General features: G+C 52.0%; 1 protein-coding gene across 4 annotated transcripts in view; it reads right to left on the minus strand.

The window, feature by feature from the left end:
* Nucleotides 1-703: 703 nt before the first annotated feature.
* Nucleotides 704-19,004, minus strand: part of SLC5A9 (solute carrier family 5 member 9) — a 33,589-nt gene continuing 15,288 nt past the window's right edge. For 2 of the 4 annotated variants that reach the window (XM_082429554.1, XM_082429553.1), the window contains 12 exons: nt 18,391-18,495; nt 17,926-18,090; nt 16,665-16,770; nt 15,773-15,853; nt 15,241-15,446; nt 14,908-15,043; nt 13,968-14,075; nt 11,241-11,391; nt 9,535-9,703; nt 7,956-8,171; nt 5,442-5,601; nt 704-4,886 (listed from right to left, as the gene is read on the minus strand). In XM_082429554.1, the coding sequence (XP_082285680.1) occupies nt 4,678-4,886; nt 5,442-5,601; nt 7,956-8,171; nt 9,535-9,703; nt 11,241-11,391; nt 13,968-14,075; nt 14,908-15,043; nt 15,241-15,446; nt 15,773-15,853; nt 16,665-16,770; nt 17,926-18,090; nt 18,391-18,495 (1,812 nt within the window). In that variant the 3' untranslated portion in view covers nt 704-4,677. Of the gene's footprint in view, nt 4,887-5,441; nt 5,602-7,955; nt 8,172-9,534; nt 9,704-11,240; nt 11,392-13,967; nt 14,076-14,907; nt 15,044-15,240; nt 15,447-15,772; nt 15,854-16,664; nt 16,771-17,925; nt 18,091-18,390; nt 18,578-19,004 lie in introns of all 4 variants that reach the window. The other 2 variants (XM_082429556.1, XM_082429555.1) reach the window with 2 other exon arrangements.

Raw genomic sequence — 19,004 nt, forward strand, 5'->3', positions numbered from 1 at the left:
ATATCAGCTTTTAAAGTTCTCCCAACTTTTCACCCTGGAGAAAAGAAGAAATTACAGTCATCTTACTTAGGGCTGGAAGTCTAGAGAGACACTTAGGTTGATGGAAAACTGACACTGTTTTGCCTGGGCTTCTGGCAGTTTCCACCCCCTTCTAACTGATGTGAACTCTCACACCCAGGGACATAGTTACTAGTCTCACATATTAAGTTGAGTGCTTTTGGGATCTAAGCTCCATTGCAAATCACTTGAAGAAACATTTCTTCATGGTATTTTTAACACCTATTTGTTTTTAAACATCGTCCTTTCACCGTCCAAAGCTGCTTCTTAATGTTATTATTGCTCATGACAAACCCATTTCAATTCTCTGAAAACTGCTTTTCAGTTTTTCTCTTTGTGCTGTTTCCACTCAAGTGTGCCAGCTCGTGACTTGCTTTCCCTGTACCCCCTCCACTGCCGCTCACCCCTCCACCCCCCGCCCCGAGGAGACCCCTGTGAAACTGAATAAAAGCACACAATGTCAGCATTAGAGGGCTCCCAAGATTTCATCTCAACTGATTCAAACCCTTGCACCTCCCTTATTAAGGACAAAGAAGCTGAGGTATGGGGCGTCCCAAGGCAAGTAGCAAAATTAAGCCAGGACATGAGGGCCTTCTAGTACCTAAAGACTCTCTTAGCTTGGTCTCCCCGGAAGTAGTACATGAAACCAAGTGCAAGTAGTTTATTTAGGAGGTGATCCCAGGAAACACAGCAGGGGAGTGGGGAAATGGGACAGGGAAGGGAAGGCAGCTTTTTGGGATGTGGTAATGAGCACGTTAACTCTGTGGGCACCTGGGGCTCAATCCCCCTGAGAACCTCTGGAGATGCTTTAAAACAAGCCTCAGGGTTGTCCCACTGGAGGGGGCAAAGAACTGGTGGTTCCACAGTTACCCACCAACTCTTGTTTGTCGTTGGTTGAAGCCTGCTCCCAGGTTCTTCATTCCCCAGCACTTCCAGCCTGTTCTATGCAGGGGGTCAAGCATTTTTCTGCAGCTGGGAAAGCCCTCAGCAGAGTTGCAGGGTCTTTCAATGGAAGTCACCCAGCAAACATGCCTAAGGGGATATGCGTGGGACAGTGACACCCTCTGCTGCACCGGCCAACTGCTCATTCTCTCCTGTCCCCGGTCAATAAACTTTGATGGACTTAGAGGTGAGAGGCTGAAACAAAACATGATTTATAAGGAGAAATGAAATGTTCAGGTTGGTATTTGCAAATGAGTAAATATTATCCCTATTTTACAGAACCCAGCATGAACTTTTGCATGTTACCCGCTTTGCACATGCTGTCCCTCTACCTTGTATGACCTCCTAGAAAACTCCTATTCATCCTACAAACTCCAGCTCCAATAAGAACTTTCTGTTATGTCCTTTCCTGATTCCTCAGGAAGAATTAATTGCTCTCCCACTTTGCTCTGACAGCATGTCGTGCCAGCTCTAACATGACTGTGCAGTGCCCATCTCACCTACTAATAATAGTGGTAATAATAGCTAATGTTTATTAACTTTAATTTTGTTCCAGGCACTGTTTTAAATAATTTATGTGACTTAACTCATTTAATCCTTTCAATAATTCTATGAAGTAGCTACAATCACCATCTCCATTTTGTAGAACGGAAACTAGGACAGAGATTAGCAACTTTCCCAGCATCATGTAGTTAGCAAGTGACATAGCTGGGATTTGGTTCCAGAAGGTCAGGCTTCCAAGTCCCTGCTCTTAACTACTGCACAGAATAAGCTCTCTTTCACTGGAATAGAGAAGGGGGACCAAGGACTGAACCCTGGGGGTATTTCTGGCAGTTTTGGTAGGGCCTCATGCTAGGCTAGGAAACATTGTAGAGAATCTTAAACAGGTAGGTGACACAAGATTTGCGTTTTACAAAGATCACTCTCACCACCGTGCATAGGGTGAATTGGACGAGGAGAGATTGAGAACAGAGATAACAGTATTTTGACTGGTGCAATAATCCCGGGAAGAGATGATGAAGTCCCAAGTTTAGCGGGGATCCTGCTCCCTGGACGAATCCCCACTCACCTCCCCAGCCACTCCCCAACACGGCAGGGCTGCTACTACTGCACCTGGCCAAGGGTCAAGTCGGGGCAGAAATGCAGCCTGGGCTCTGGCTACCTACCACCATGAGCCCTGGTGAGGAGTCACAGATACAAAAAGGAAGGGCGGTGCCTTTTGCTTGCTTGCACAGAGAAGCCATGTAGACTAGCAGTGGCCCTGCCCAATCTTCCCTCCAATCCAGACATTTTAAACAACTTTCTGTTTCCTACTTATGTCATGATTTTCCCCACCTCTGTTTTGAATATTTGATTTCCTCTGCTAAGGATGTTCTTTCACTCATTCATTAATTCATTCTTTCACTTATTGACAACACATTTTTTTAGCACCCAACATGGGCCAGGCACCTTTCTAGGTGATGGGGACTTTACAGTCTAGGGGATGAGATAAATGTTAATGTAATAATTATACAAATATGTCACTCTGACACTTTCTTTGAAGGTAAAGTCAGGGGACCATGAGACTATATGTTGGGTGCTGGAGACATCCACTCTGGGATGCAGGTGGCCAAGCTAAGGTCGTAACTGGGATGACATAGCTTCCCTTTGCAGAGACATGACTTTTAATGCTGAGATGTGAGGAATGAGTAGGAATTAACCAGGCAAAGAGGGTAGGGAAGGAGAGTGGCCACCCTTCCTGAAGTCCTACTATGTTTAACAGCGTGCTCATGAATCTTTGGGTTAAAGCAGATAGGTCTGGAGCCCAGAGGAGACTCAGCATAACAAAGGGAGGGGGAACCGAGGGGGAGGCACCCGACAGAGAAAGGAGTAGAAGGACTCAGTGAGAGAAGCTGCAGGGAGAGGGCGCTGGGGACCGTGGCGAGGAGCGGGAGGCTGGACACTGCGAGACCCGTGCGAAGTTCTCAGAGCAGGCTGCTGAGGAGCTCTGGGAAATAATAGGGGAGTTCAATGTTTAATCTTAAATTGTGCTTCTGTGGTTTACAATTCTTCCTCTCCCCAGACCTTCAGAATAATCGGTTGCACACAAATGCCTTGTGTAGATGGTTTGGAGGAAATAGCTGAGTTCCCATTAAGGGTCACTGGGAAACAGTGAGGACCGCACAGCCATGTGAGTTGACACAGAACAAGAAATGGTCAGCGGACACAGAAATGTGGAGGGGGCAGCAGCAATAGGAGGTATTCATAGACTCAGATGTATTGAAACCCTCAAAACAAGAATTTTATTTGTATTCAATTATGATGAGTGGTTAGCATAAAGTGATGATCAAAGGCAGCATTAAAGAGGATCCCATGAGAGTCGGGACAGCCTAGACAGGAAGATAGAAAAAGGAAGGGACATTCTCACGGATGACTTTGGCAATGGGACGAAGCTGCGGTTTTGTTCTAGACATCTGAGACTCAGCATGTAAACTCCAGCTGAAGGAGATTCCTCCCTACCACTGGTTCCCCAGCTCAGCACCCAGCCAGCTGCAGTGCAAAGCCTACCAGGACTTTGGAGAATTACCAAGTAATTCAACGTTTACTGTTACTAAAGCAACACCTGTTACTTTCTGGGTACAAAGTCACTTGGGATGCGGTCCTTGGTCCCTACCCCCTTGGAGTGCTCAGTCTGGTCCGGGAGGCAAACCTCACAGCGCAGTGATCGGTGCTGCCGCAGAAGCAGGTCCAGAGGCTGTGCGAGCAGGAATGGGACTTTGATCCAGTTGTGGGCATCGGGCAGCTTCCTGGAGGAGGGACACCCAGGCAAGGTCATGGTGTTTTCCAAAGTAGCCAGATGCCTGGCAGGCAGAGGGAGCGGGCACAGGCGCAGCTGTGGGGCCTCCTAGGCTGTCCGTGTTGCCCCTCCGCAGGGCTTGCTCATATAGCACCGAGCAGCCCGTCCTGATTCCTCTTGTCTCCAACAAGTCATGTCTTTCCAGCTGGCTTCTAAGTTCCTCGAGGCCTGGAGACTTGGTGCATGTTTGGATGTGAGGGTAGGAAGAGGCAGATTTGAGTGGTGCCAAGGAGAGCTCCCTGCCCAAATGCCATCTGCCACCATGTTTACCCTCCACCCTGGTCCCTCGCTCCTTCGGGTCTGACAGCCACCAGTGCAGAGCCATCAGTGAAAGTATAAGGCCTTTCTGGGGAGATTCTCGCTGGAAATAGGTGACCGGGGATTGGGAGCCAGAGAGTAAAGGAGGGAGAAGGGGGACAAGGAAGGGATACGGGTGAGCAAAGATGCATGAGTATTTTTGCAACTTTCTTGCCATTCTTTTTCTTGTATCTTCCACTTTTTTGACCTCATGACACATGTAGAATAAAAGCTCCTGGACAGACTCACCAGAGGGCAGAAATAGTGTTTTTGACGTAGGAGTGAAAGGTACGGTAGTGGAGAAGAGTTGGAGTCAGGTGACCCAGTGTGAGTCCTACTGTGTGGCCTGAGCAGATCCAGGGCCCTCTCTGGGCCTCCTGGCTCCACCCGTCAGTGTACTGGCTGGATGGGGTGCCGTTTAGGGGCTCCTGCAGTCTCAGCCTCTGAGGGCTCAGTGTGGACGGCGAGGTGGGAAGGGAGCCTGTCTCCGGCCGGCCAGGACTGGCTGTGTTTAACCTGCCTTGGCTGATAGCAGGCCTGCAGAGTCACGCAAAATAGCCCCAGAGGAAGATGTTGACGGCCAGCAGGAGGATGGCGTTGACATTGCAGACGCTTCTCCAGAGCGGCTCCTCCTCGATGCTGGTCAGTTTCTGCTCCAGCGCGGCCTTCTCCGCGGGGCTCAGCGCTCGCTCCGGGGCCCGCGAGAGCCCGCACAGCCAGCCCCAGAGCAGCTGTCCCCAGGACCTGCGTGGGGCTGAGGGACAGAAGTCAGAGGGGAGGAAGGCAGGGGAGCGGCAGGGCGAGCTTGGAGAAAGGAGATGATGAGAGAGCAGGGCCGGGACAGAGATGGTGAGAAACCCAAGAAAGGAATGAGGCGCACGGAAGGGGGCAGAGGCAGGGGGAACAGTCAGCTTAGCCCGGGTGCAAGCCGCAGGCTGGGCGCTGAGCTGGGGCGCCACGCTGAACCCCCAAACCGTCATCTAGCAGAAGCATCCCTGTGTTGCAGGGAGAGGGGTGTTAAGGGGCAAGGATAGCGAACACAGTTCAACCCAGTTCAGAGCGCGCGCCCTGCATGAGGACCAAGCGGCTCCACATGAGGAAGCGCACTTCACAGTGATATATACCAAATCCTTGCACTGTGCTTTATATCAGTAATGAGGGCAATATTTCAGCCCTCATCTGCCTTACTCGTTTAATAGCCATCTGGGAAGGGAGGAGGGGTGATATCTTGGGAGCCCCCCAGATGGGGTCTTTGGGACCCATGACCTGGTGTCCGTCCCCACCGCTCCCCCCATGTGCCCCAGCCTACCTGCAGGCTGTTCCTGGCCGTGCCTGGGGTTCTCTGTCCCTCCGGCCCCGGTAGGACCCTCCCCAGATGGCACGTCCGCTGTCCCTGCTGTGCCCTCCTGCACCTCCTTCTCCAGCTCAGAGTGAGGACGGTGCCGTGTCCACCACGTCAGGCGAGCGAGCTGGAGGAGAGCAAACAGTCTCGGCTCAGGGACCTTTGGAAGGAAGTCGGGCTGTAGAGAGAGAGAACGCCCCTTCCCGGGAGGCCGGCAGAGCAGCGAGGAGGACAAGGAAGGAGCACAGGGCTGGAGGACGAGCCTGGCTCTGAGGCCTGACTGCCCCGCCCTTGGAGAATCTGAACTCCCTGCACCTGTTCCATACAGGACTCGTGCGGGGAGCTGAAAACACCACGGGTCAGGCTGGGCCCCTGACCTCCCGCAGCTCACGGACAGGGAGAAGCAAGGCCGGACACAGGGAGGCAGGCGGCCCACAACAGCAGATCCCAAGGTCAGGCTGAGGAGCTGAGACTACGTGAAACTAGTAGGCAGTGGAGAGTCACGGCACGCGGGAAGCAGAAGGAAGAGGCTAAGTTCTGGGCTTTAGGAAGATCTCTCCGAGTGAACTGATGAGATCCAGCCTGGAGACAGTTGCAAAAGTGAAACCAGAAAAAATGAGCATTTGAGGTCACAGGAGGGGGCAGTCCCAAGGTTGAGGAGTGAGAGCTGCAGGCCGTGGTGACTGATTGGAAGCAGCCGCCGTGGCTCTCAGGGCCGCCCTGGACCTTCAGGTGGGTAGGGGTGCCCCTCATGGAGCTAGAGCCGGCAGGAGGAGGAGTGGGCTTGGTGATGGCGGGAGTGAGAGGATAAAGCCTGGGGGCGGGGGAGTGGTCATTCACACACACACACAGCAGGAGCTTGAAGAGCCTGTAGGACCTCAGAGTGGAGACATCCACGGGTCCCTACGGAACAATGATATTTAAGGGGCAGGAAGAAAATCCCATGAAGATGACAGAGGAGCAGCCAGAAGGGTAGAAAAAAATACAGTGAGCAGAAGAGAGGTCTCCAAGATGCAAGATGTGGGCAGTAGTGTCTGGTTCTCTTCAGAATTCGCTTAGGGTGAAGACGGAGAAGTGACCAGTAACAAGGTTGCTGGGAATGTTGGTGTGAGCAATGCCGGAGGGCACTGGGACACCAGCCCCACTCAGTGGGTTGAGGAGTAGATGAGAGGGAAGTGCAGGCTGGCGATGGACACCACTCTTCACAAAGTTTGCTGTTGAGGGTCAGAGAGGGAGACAATTGTACCTGGAGGAGAACAGGAGCCAGGGAGGGGATTTTTAACTGGGAAAGATTTCAGTGTGGGAATGAGACAGCAGACAACGGGGAAGCTGAAGGATCAAGTGGTGCGGGGAGATTATTTCAGGAGTGAGCCCCTGGGGAAGTCAATCTCTTGGCTCACCTGTGAACACGCTGCTTGTTTGTAGGAATTCGTGACACTAAGGGTATAGGTCATTTTGCGAACTCTAAAGGTAAGGAGTGTTATTAATTATTTCCACCCAGTGTTTCAGGGACCAACTTCTGGCATGGGCTCTCTTACGGGCTGAATACTGTTCCCCCCAAATTCATATGTTGAAGTCCTACCCCCACCCCACTTCAGAGTGTAACTGTATTCGGAGAAAGGGTCTTTAAAGAGGTGATTAAGGTTAAATGAGGTCTGATGAGTGGGCCCTAAGGACACCAATATGACTGGTGCCCTTAGAAGAGGAGATTTGGACACAGACAGGCACAGGGGAGAGACCACGTGAAGACAGAGAGAAGATGGCCATCTATGAGCCAAGGAGAGAGGCCTCAGAGGAAGCAACCTGACCAACCCCTTGACTTCTGGCCTCCAGACCTGCGAGGAAATAAATTCCTGTCATTTAAGTCACTCACCCTGTTGTACTTTGTTATGGCAGCCTGAGCAAACTAATATCCTTCTGCTCTAAAGAAAAAAGCTTTCAAAAGACTGAGCATCAGTGTCTGAGGACTGGTAAATCCATCAGCATGGGAGCGGTGAGGGCTTCAAATCGAGCTCTTACTCTGCTAGACTGTTTCTTTTCTCATAAACCTGTTTCTGCAAGGTCCAGCTCAAGTGACATTGTCGGGGACCCTCCCCCTCCCCCCAGGGGTGACTACCTCTCCTTCTGCCCTCGGCCGCTCCCTTTGAGCTTGGTCCTTCTGTACTTTCTCTTTGGGGAGTAACTGTTGGTGTTGGGGTTTTCCTCCTCCCCCTCCCCATCCCTGCTCCCCACGGGCAGTTGCTGGCAGGGACCATTCATCTTCGTAAGCCCAGTACAGTGCCTGGCACAGAGTAGGTGCCCGCTGAGTAATTTTCCAATTGAATGAATTACTTTTCACTTGGGAATTAGCAGCCCAAGGAGCTCACCGTCCCCAGCCATCTGTGACCACAAGTCAGTGGAGTGAAAGTCGATGGTGGAATTCCAGGCACTGTGGGTAGGGGAACACTTGGGGGGGGGCCTCGTTCCGAACACTCCACTTGCCTTTTCCTCAGGGATGGGGGTTGTGCAGAGGCTGACAGTAACGATGACGATGGCCGTGAGCCCACAGAGGAGGAGTGCAAAGTAGAGGTAGTGGAAGTCTTTCAGCACGGCCGGCCTCGGGTCTGCCTCCCCACAGGCTGGGGCTGGGTACGAGAACTCCAGGGTCATGCGCAGAAGCCCCACCACCAGGCCAAATATGAGGCCCCAAAAGGCTCCCTGCGGAGAGAGGGCGGTCCAGGGCTGGGATCCAGCGGGGAAACCCTTGGAAGCTAAAAGCCACGGTCTGGTTTGTCACCGTGTTTGCAAGTCTGCCTGAGTAAGTTGCCCATGAATGCCGAGGCTCTGTCTTAACCTAAAGGCAGGCAGAGCAGTTTATTGGAAAAGGCATGGGTTCCAGAGTCAGACTAGGCTCCACTGCAGAACAATGACTGAAGCAGTGACTCGACCTCACTCACATGCAATGATAAGCAAATTAATAAGTACTAAGGGTAGGTGCGTAATGTTCAACTAGAATGGAATTAGCTCTTGTAATCTGCAGGGAAAGCCAGGGTCTTCCTCCCCAGCTTTCTGTTAGGATAAATCAGAAATCAGAATTAGAACTCTTCCGTTTTTATTTTTAAAGGAAAGCTCTGGCACCTCCTATACCTTCTCTGTAGCACTGTTGGACCCTAACCTCTACCTGTTCCCCATATATAAGGGTCAGAAGGCTTATATTTTCAAAAATTCTGGAATGAATAGAAACCTCCAGAATTCAACCGAGTCCTGGCATGCACTCTAGTTATCGGGGGGGGGGGGGGGGACTTGAGCTCTGCAAACAGTAGACCCAGTAGAGGCCCGGCTTAACTACTCCACTGGGGAGGGGTTTCTACGGTCTCCCTGATGATGGCCCTGGACTCTCACGTGGCCCCTGTGCAATCATGTCCATGACGCGCCTTACCTCCCCAGGGTACAGCCAGCAATTTGGGTCTGTCCTCTCTAGGCCATCCTGGGGAGTGACCAAGGTTACCCTCCTGGTACCTCCCAGGGTCTGTTAGATTTCAGTGCAGTTTCATGAATGGCACATGTGCAGGCACCCTTGTAAGCTCACACTTTGTTTCATCAATCTCTTTGCTGTTATTTTGCCAACATGTAGAACCCTACCGTGTTAGAGAGGTTCCCGTCTGCTTGGGCTTTTACACACACTGTTCCTCATGTCTGGAAGACTCTTTCCTCTCCCATTAATCCTTCAGATCTCAGCTCAGATGTCACTTTGTGACCCCCCTTCCCAGGCGTCCCATAGGTTAGGTGCTCCTGCTTTTTGCTCTCATGGCAACTACCATACTTTGCTATTATTGCATATCGAAACCTCTTTCCTCCCGCTGGCCCAGTGATGGCAGACCTATGTGAACTTTGTAAACCATTGCATCCCTGGAGCCTCCATAGTGGGATTGATTAATGTCTGCTGAGTGAATGAATAAATCTAGACCCGATGCTATGGCTGGGGAGACGGAAGCCTGGAGGGGGCAGTCCAGGTTATGGACAGACTGGCTCTCCTGACCCTCTGGTGTTCTGGGAGAGGCAGGTGCGCTGCCGCACTCACAGGTTCTGTGACCCTCTTGCAGAAGATGGCCAGCAGGAAGAGGGCAGTGATGGGCGGGGCCAGGTAGCTGGTGACAGACTGGATGTAGTCGAAGAGCTGCCCGCTGTTGGAGATTTGGATGATGGGGACCCAGAGGATGCTGATGACGACCAGGAACACCACAAACACTCTGCCAGGAGAGAACAGGGCACTGTGAAGAGCGCTCAGAGCGGCATGGCAGGTGGGCAGGTGAAGGTGATGTACGGGAACCAGGAAGGGAGAAAGGAGGGGAACGCATGGTCGCTGAATCAGAGAAGACAGGATCACAAACGCAAAGATTCCAGAAAGTTAGACTCTTAAAATCCCAGAATATCAGAATTACAGAATCCAAAAAACCCCAAATTTTTAAATTAGATCCCTTTGAAGGTGTGTAGCCCATCTGCTTTCAGGAAGAAATCCATTCCTTTCCCCTTCACCACCCACCTGAGTAAATGGCCTCTGGTAGAAAAACTTTTCTTAGGTGTGTTGGGTGCAATGATGCATATTGCCAGGAGATGGTGCCCAAACCTCACTGACTGATGAAATCAGGGGCAGTAAGACTTGGCAGGTGAGCAAAGAGATAAAAGGATTCTGCACACCTGTCCTCTTCTCTCCTTTCCCTCCCATTTTCTCTCTCTCAGGCCACAGTAGAGCAGCAGCCAAACGGCAGGAGCTACCTGCCGTTTACTCCCCTCTTATCCCCCGCCTCTTTGTACAATCTGTCCTGTGCTCAGATCCTTTGATGGTCAGTCCCTGTGCGTAGGGCTGGGATGCACAGGTGAGGAGGCCGTAGGCATCCATGGCAGCCGTGGGCAGAAGGCATCGTGATGGAAGGAACAGTGAATGCAAAGGCAGGGAGATGGAAAAGAGCAAGTTATCTAAACTCAAGTAGAGAATGAACACGTTAGTCCAGAAACCTGTTATAGAGCCTTAAATTATGATGCAAAGGTTTCAGAAAGGGCCTCTTAACTTTGTGTAAACTATAAATGCCCAGCCCAGGGAGAAAAAGAAAAAATAGCCACCAAGTTATATTTTGAAAGGCATAAAATGAATACCTATGAGATAAAGTTCAAAATTTTCAGCTGAGTGTTCAAAGCCCTGCATCCTCTGGAGACAACCTTCCTATGAACACCTCCATCGATGCGGGCCCCTCACTGCATTACATGTTTCTGCTTTTCTCATTAAACTGTGTGCACCCTCAGGGCAGGACCATATGAGTCGCCCCTGTGTCACCAGCACAAAGGTATGATGCAGGATGCATGCTCGGGGTGAGACTGAGGGAGTAAATAGTCTTTCTGTTATCCTGGGATGACATCCAGAGCTGGTCTGGAAGACATTGGGGGCAAGCTGCTTGCTAACTTCTTTCCATCTATACAGTTCATCTTTCATTGATTCAATGCTTTGTCAGCTTCTCTCATTTACCCTCTTGATCAGTTCCAAGATAAAGTTGAACAGGCAGGGAAGAGATTTTTTTCTCCTTATTCTGGAGGGAGGGGAGTGGTCCAGAGTTGGGGAGGAACTCACCTGAGGTCATGTAGAAAGTTGGCGCTAGGAACCAGGGGCTCTGAGTGCCAGTGCAGGGCCCAGACCCAGCCGCATCTCCTTGGGGTGGCCCAGGGCAGGGAGGAGAGGGGAGAGGGGTTTTGCCTACAGGGAGGGGGCTGCTCCGGAAGGATGGGCCAGCGCACCTGCCCACCACCATCAGCTCCTGCTCTGTTGCCTGTCTGCGGAAGCGCTGCCACACATCGATGGCAAACAGGGTACTGCTGCTGTTGAAGATGGAGGTGAGTGAGCTCATGAGGGCGGCCATGATCACTGCGATCATCAGGCCCCGCAGACCTGGGGAGAGATGAAGTCTCTGTGGACAGCTGGCCCGTTAAGGCCAGCTCTGCCAGCAACCACGGAGGCTGCCAGCATCCAGCAGAATCAGGAGTTTAGGGGAGGCGAAGGGATGGGAGCGGTGTTGAATGAGGTGCCCAACCAGGAATCCTGGAGACCCATAGCACTAGAGGCCGGGTTCTGGCCACAATCTACCTCTGCCGCCCCCTGTGGCCTTGGGCGAGTCATCTGTCCTGCCTGAGCCTCAGTTTCCTCGTCTGCACCATTAAGGGATGTAAGACTAGCTGATCTTTAAGGTTCTCTGCAGACTGGACATCTCGGTCTGGGTTTCAAACCTTGTAGACACTTGGTTAGTGGGCCCTGGTAGGGAGGAGGGTGACTATTAATTATTGAGTGGTTTTTTTCAGTGTTTTGTACCTTTTTCACTGATGCTATGATACCAGGCTAAAGCCCCAGCCTGGGAGGCTGAAGCCCTGGAATTTTTTGAAGGTTTTATTTTAATTAATTATTTATTTATTTTAGTTTTTAATACAAATTTTAAAGGTTACTTTCCATTTTCAGTTACTACAACACGTTGGCCATATTCCCCATTTTGTACAGTACATCTCTGAGCCGATCTTACACCCAATAATTTGTGCCTCTCAGTCCCCCACCCCAATGTCCTTCCCCTCCAGGAACCACTAGTTCCTTCCCTATATCTGAGTCTGCTTCTTTTTTTGTTATATTCACTAGTTTGTTGGGTTTTTTTAGAGTCCACATATAAGTGATATTATACAGTATTTGTCTTTCTCTGTCTGACTTATTTCATTTAGCATAATGCCCTCCAAGTCCATCCACGTTGCTGCAAATAGCAAAATTTCATTCTTTTTTATGGCTGAGTAATATTCCATTGTGTATATATACACCATCTTTATTCATTCATCTGTTGATGGACACTTAGGTTACTTCCATATCTTGGCAATTATAAATAGTGCTGCTATAAACATTGGGGTGTGTGTATCTTTTTGAATTAGTATTTTTGGGTTTTTTGGATATATACTCACAGGAGTGGCATTGCTGGGTCTTATGGTAGTTATACTTTTAGTTTTTTGAGAAACCTCCATACTGTTTTCCACAGGCAGAAGCCATGGGTTTGTTTCCTGGTTCTGCAAGGAACTGGCTGTGTGATCTTTGGACTAGTTCTGACCCTTTCTGGGCCTGTTTTCAACCTGTAACAAGGGAGGGTGGGGCCCACTGATATCTCAAGTCTCTATGATTCTGATGAGGAAGCATCTAGAAACACGCATCCCTGGCCAGCCCCACCTCAGTCCTCTTTCCCCTCAGTCCAAATATTTAACCACCTCCTGCATGCCTCCCTGGATGACTCAATGTGTCCCAAATCTAGGCCAGCATCTTCCTCTGGGGCCCCTCCTTCTTCCTTTGGTTAATGATATGTTTCTGGTCCCTAACAAGACACCTCCAAGTTATTCTGGACCCCGTCCTCTGCCTTCCTCCCACCCCACCTCCCTCAGCCAGTTCCTCTGTGGCTGCTCTGTCATAGCTGGGCCTCCACCCCCATCTCCACTATTTCTTTGATTCATTTCTTGTTCTACTGGAGGGAGGGAATAAGTCAACTTCCCTCCATATACCTGACTTTCTTTCTACATCCCCAGTCTCAATATCATTGTAAACTCAAGACCTGCAAGCCCTGTTTGGATCCCTCTGTCTTTCTTGTCCCTCAAATACAATCAGTCATCAAGTCCTGCCAATTCTATCTCACAAATATCATCTAAACCCTTTCTGTCCATCCCTAAAGACCCTGACCTGGTCCAAGCCACCACTACTGCCTTGACCACTGAAAACCCCTCAGGATCTATCTCCCTGCCTCCCCCTAAGCTGAACGCTCCGTGCAGAGCGATCCTTCTAAAGCCCACATCCAATCATGCACGCTGGCCTGAAACCCCCAGTGACCCTCCACTGCCCTCAGAGTAAAGGCCACACTGCACAGTGGGGCATGGCCGCCAAGTCCTCCCCACAAAGGCGGTCTTCATTCCTGCTGCATCTGAGCCCACACTGGCGACTTTCAGTTCAGACTTCACACTCTCTCATCCCTGGGCCTTTGCACATGCGGGCCCTCATCCCCGGAACGACATTTCCCACATCCCTCCACCTTTGTCTGCCTAAGATGTTCCCTGGGACTCAGCTCCATTTCCTCTCCTCTGGGAAACCTTCCTCCACATTCCTCCAAAGTGGGTCAGGTGCCTCCTTAGGGTGCCCTCAGCCCCACCGTGTCCCCACACTGGTCACATTGTATTGTACCTTGTGCTTGGGTACCCTGCAGACTGCACTGAGCCTGAGAGCAGGGACCTGCCTTTTATCTCTGCATGTCCAGAACCAGGGCACAGAGTAGTGCGCTACAGATGCTAGTGAAAAGTGTGTGTGTGTGTGTCTGTGTATTAGGAACGGGGGTGCGGAGGTGAATGTTTTCATTTTCTCTTCCCATCCACGACCATCCTAATGCAATCCCTCTTGGGCAGTGGGGATTGGATGAGGCTGGAAAGCTGGTGTGAAGCGTGGTGTGGGGGGACGGGACTTACCCACGGGCATGAGAGCCATGACCAGCTTGGGGTAGGCAATGTTGGAACATCCCACGCGGGCCCCGCAGATTCTTTGGCAGATGTCAGGGTCCACGCAGCCCACTTCATCTGCAGAAGTGATGGCAGTCAGAGCTAAATCATCCCGTGCCTTCTCTGGCTGGCCCAATACCTGCTTTCTGACCCCATAGGGAAAGTGTTCACTGGTGACTCTGGCAGGGGTCAGCGTCTAGAGGGTCAAAGGGCAGGTGGATGTTGGGTCCTGTGATTTAGGAGTGTCTGATAGACTTCTCATCCACAAACTACCCTGCAAAACCTGATAGACTCCTTTGGGTTTTAGGCCTTATATCTTAATAAAAGGCAAATATCCTTGCAAGGCACCATGAATGCCTCAGTTGGTTTTTCCCTTATAGAGATAAAGCAGGATGTTAAAATGATATTCAGATACAAATTTCTCCTACTGATATACATACTGTATGTTTGGCCCACAAAGCCTAACGAACTTACTATGTGTTCTTTTTTTTTATAAACATTTATTTATTTATTTATTTATGGCTGCGGTGGGTATTCGTTGCTGCGCGCAGGCTTTCTTTTTAGTTGCAGGTGAGCAGGGGCTAGCTAATCTTCGTTGCAGTGCACGAGCTTCTCATTGTGGTGGCTTCTCCTGTTGTGGAGCATGGGCTCTAGGCGCGCGGGCTTCAGTAGTTGTGGTGTACGGGCTCAGTAGCTGTGGCTCACTGGCTCAGTAATTGTGGTGCACGGGCTTAGTTGCTCCGTGGCATGTGGGATCTTCCCAGACCAGGGCTCGAACCCATGTCCCCTGCATTGGCAGGCGGATTCTTAACCACTGCGCCACCAGAGAAGCCCTTACTATGTGTTCTTAATAGAAAGTGTGTGGCCCTTGCTCTGGTCCAACTTTGCCCGGAGGGAGACTAGCTCTTACCCGGGTACAGGGCCCGGCTGATCATGCCAGGCATGACGATGAAGAACATGGGAAGGATCTTCAGGTAGCCCCCCAGCACGGAGCCCCCCTTGGCGTGGGACAGACTCTTGGCGGAGAGAGACCTCTGCACAATGACCTGAAAAGACAGCAGTGCAGGAGCGCCAGTCGGGCCTGCTCAGGTTCCGCTCAGCTCCAGCGAGCCCCAGCGTGGGGACCGTGCCCCATACCTGTTCCCGAACCAGTCCCAGCCCTCTGTGCATCCACATGCCCAGTTTGCCCGCAGGACCCACCCCAGTTTGTGGTGGGCTGGGCCAAGCTTGGTTAGGGCATCACCTGGTCGGTGCACCAGCACCATGTGGCGAGCACCGTGAGCCCGAAAATGAGGCCTGGCCAAGGGATGTCCCCGCTCACAGGGTCCCGGAGCATGTGGAAGGCGTCGGGCTTGGGGAGGTGACAGGTGGTGTTGGGAACTGTGACATTAGGGATGGCCTGCCTGTACCTCTGCTCCAGGCCTGGGTACCAGCCCACCTCTTGAAAGCCTGCAGGGAGAGACCACTGCGAGTGAAACAGCCCTGAGGCCCCACTGGGTCTGTCACATGCCCCAACTCCCTGGATCCCAGTCCTGTGTGGGACCCCTGAGCCTGGAACTCGTATGGGACTTGGGAATGAGAGACGGAGTGGCACTCAGGCTCAAGACCCCTGGTTTGGAGTAGAGAGAATCCTGCTCCTTGGGAGCCTTGGCCTGGAGGGGGGACATGGCCCTGTGCTCTGCAAAGTTCTGATCAGATCGAGATGGTGACAGCCAGAGAGAGATCAGAGAGGAGTTTACAGGGGAGGGTGGGATGTATTCAGGACTCTTCCTTACCCAGAAACATGAGGACCAGGGCTCCCCCCACCATGATCACCGTCTGCAGAGTGTCTGTGTAGATCACGGCCGTGAGGCCCCCTGGGGACCCAAGGAGAGGGCTCATCAGCACCAGCAGGGGGTTTCTCTCAGGGTGCCCGCCCTGTGCTGGGCCACACTGGGGAGACCAGAGAACACATGGAGCCCTCAGCGGATGGACTCTGGCCACTGCCTTCCCCGCCCCTCGTGCTCCATGGGCCCACCCAGAAGGTAGAGACTGGTACAGTCACAGGCCCTCAGGTCCCTCTCTTTCTGTCCCGACGGCCTCTGGCTGTTGTTTGGTAATATCCCAAGTCTTTTCCTTTACTGTGCTGTTAGCTCCACCAGGAGGCCTCCCTCCCTCCCCACCCCAATGCCCATTTAAACTCCCCCATCTTTCCAGGCCACCTCAGCCAGGAGTAAGTCTGCTGGAGCCCGAGTCCCGGGAGCCCAGGCCTGTGTGAGGGGCTCTGGAGGAGACGGGAGAAGGCATGCTTGTGGCTCTTGTCTGGAGCAGCCCGTGGTGACTCTAGCCCGGGTGACAGTCCCCCGACCTCCATCCTATTCCCTGCTGTCGGTCTTTCTCTGTATCTCCTTCCCTGGCTCTCTCGGGCTGGCTCTGTTTCCTCCTGTTTCTGCCCTTCCTGTCTCCCCTTTTCTCTGTTGCACTGAGTCTTTCCGCTTTTTCCTCTGATTCTGCATCTCTGTCTGCCTCTCTCTGTTCCCTCCAGTTTCTCTTTCTCACTCTCCCGGTCAGTTTTCGCTCTGTCCCTCCCTGGGCCTCTGTGTCCCTGCCATCTGGCGCTTCCTTCTCCACCTGTCCCTGTCTCTGCTCCTGGCACCTGCACCCGACGTGACCTCCCCTCGACCCTACCTGTGATGGTATAGACGGCCGTCACCACCAGCAGGATCACAGTGGAGAGGTAAAGGTTCCAGCCCAAGGCCATCTGGATGAAGAGGGCTCCAGAGAAGATGTCAGTCTGCAGAGACAGCGACCCAGGAGTCCAGGTCACCCAAGGCCCTCTGTGTGGTCACCGGGTTATGTCACCTTCCTGCTCAGCAATACCAGGTGCTGTCGGCCCTCCTGGTGCGATGAAGATGAGCCTTACGTGCCATGCTCAGGAGGATGGGCTTGGCCTACAAACACCGAGGAGCCGTGGAGACTGTAAAGCAGAGGAGCGCCGCAGACAACGCTGAGCCTGACAACCATGTGATCTGGCAGCACTGCCAAGGTCATGTGCTGGCGGGGAAGGGATGAAGTGGCACACTGAGGAAGTGAGACAGGAGCTGTGGTCGGGGGGTGGGGGGAAGAGGCCACTGGGGGAGAGGGTGGGAACCTAGAGGGTCCCTGACTGCTCCCCGAAGGAGCACCGGCCCACTCAGCTGCCAGATGGGCCCGTGGCTGACCTGACGGGCAGGCGCCTCAGTGCAGATGACACAGGTCCTGGATACCCACATGTTTGGGTTTATTGGAGGACTTGGGGTCACAGCCTTTGCCTGAGCTGATTTAGGGTTATTTACAAGCACTGATGGAACAAGAGGCTGTAATTTTTCCAGCCCTGGACCTGGCAAACCTGAATGATTCAGTTCCCTTCAGGGCATTCTTGCTGGTCCCTTTCCATGAGTGTTTTGTGACCCATGACAAGGGCTACTACATGACAGAGCCTCAGGAGGCCTCAACTGGGCCACAGAACCCAAACGTTAGTTCCAGCCCCAGAGCTAGTGCTCTGTGTGGACCTGGGCAAATCGCTTGACCTTGGTTTGTCTTCTGAGTTTAGGTCAACAGAGGAAGAATAGGCCCTTTCTAATGGTAACATTCTAGGCAATTAATGCTCAGTGCTGAATGAAGAATCAATTAGTGGGAAGATAAATGAGTGAATGAATTCTAGATTGTGAGTTCTTTGGATAGAGGGACTCTCATTCACTCAACAAACATTTATCATTCATCTCTAATTACCCTACTGCTGAGGGGGAGCATGTGAGGAAGGGGTGTGGCTTTATCTTCCCTTTCTATTATCCTTCCTCTTCTCACCATCCATGCATTCATCCATCCATCCATCCATCCAGCAACAAGCTGTGCCCCCTCCTAAGCATTTTCAGAGAGACATGATGGCCACACGGGAGCAGATACTCACTGAAATCTTGGTGAAGATGTAGAGGATGAGGGAAAGGACAGACATATACACCTGGATCCTCTGGCCCCCGAATCGCTTCTTCAGGTACTGCGGCATCGTGACCACACCGGCTGCTATGTACACGGGGACAAAGACCCAGCCGAGGGCCAGAAGCAGCCAGGTTGCCTGTGAGAGTGGGGAGAAAAAGGGATCCAGGTTCTAGATGCAGATGGAGGGCTGGTCTGTGCAGAGGAGAGCCCTGGGCAGGGAGGTAAGGGACCAGAGGCCTGATCTCAGTCCTGTGTGACCTCTGATGAGGTCCTCCAGGCTTTGGTTTCCTCATCTGTAAAATGGGTTCTCGATTCACCATGCAGCTTCCCCAAGCACCTCTGAGGTTCCTCTTAGCACTAAGGCTGGGGATGGGGTGGGGTGGGGTGGGTTAAGACCCCCTTTATCCATGAGAATCCTCCAGGCCAACTTCCTTACATTCCACTCAAAGCCACCCACAGCAAGGCCTCCAGCGGCCCCTGTCCCAGCCAGGCCGATGAACAAACCGCTGCCCACATTGCTGGACATCAGAGATGCTCCGATCTGCAAGGCACAAGTGGGGCCAAGGGTCAGAGGTCAGTTTTCATCTGAATCGATCTGTAGTCAGGACTATGAGCTTCAGGATCTGGGAAAGAGGCAGAGAGAGAGCAGAACCTGAACTCAGGAAACGTGAGATCAGAGGGAGGAGATGCAGTGGGGGAGCAATGAGAAGAGGAATGGAACTGATATTTATTAGGCACTTACTGTATGCCAGGCAATGTGCTAGGCATTTTATAGGCACTAATACACTTAATCTCCACAAATATTTGGAGGGATGGGTATTAATCTTTCCACTTTACAGAGGAAGGAGTTAATGTTAGGAGAAATGAAGTCACTGGCTCCAGGCCACCCAGTGAGTGAGAGGCAAAGTGGGAAAGAAGAGAAGCCATAGGAAGCAGGGCCCATGTAGGGAGTATAAAACTCTGCTCTGGGGCCATGGATCTAAGGGCCTCCAGAGAGAAAGAAGCTGAAGGGAGAAGGGGAGTCCCCCACGAGAGGGATGGGGGAGGCCC

Source organism: Balaenoptera physalus (genome assembly GCF_965194825.1).
Source record: "Balaenoptera physalus genome assembly, chromosome: 1".
Taxonomy (NCBI): Eukaryota; Metazoa; Chordata; class Mammalia; order Artiodactyla; family Balaenopteridae; genus Balaenoptera; species Balaenoptera physalus.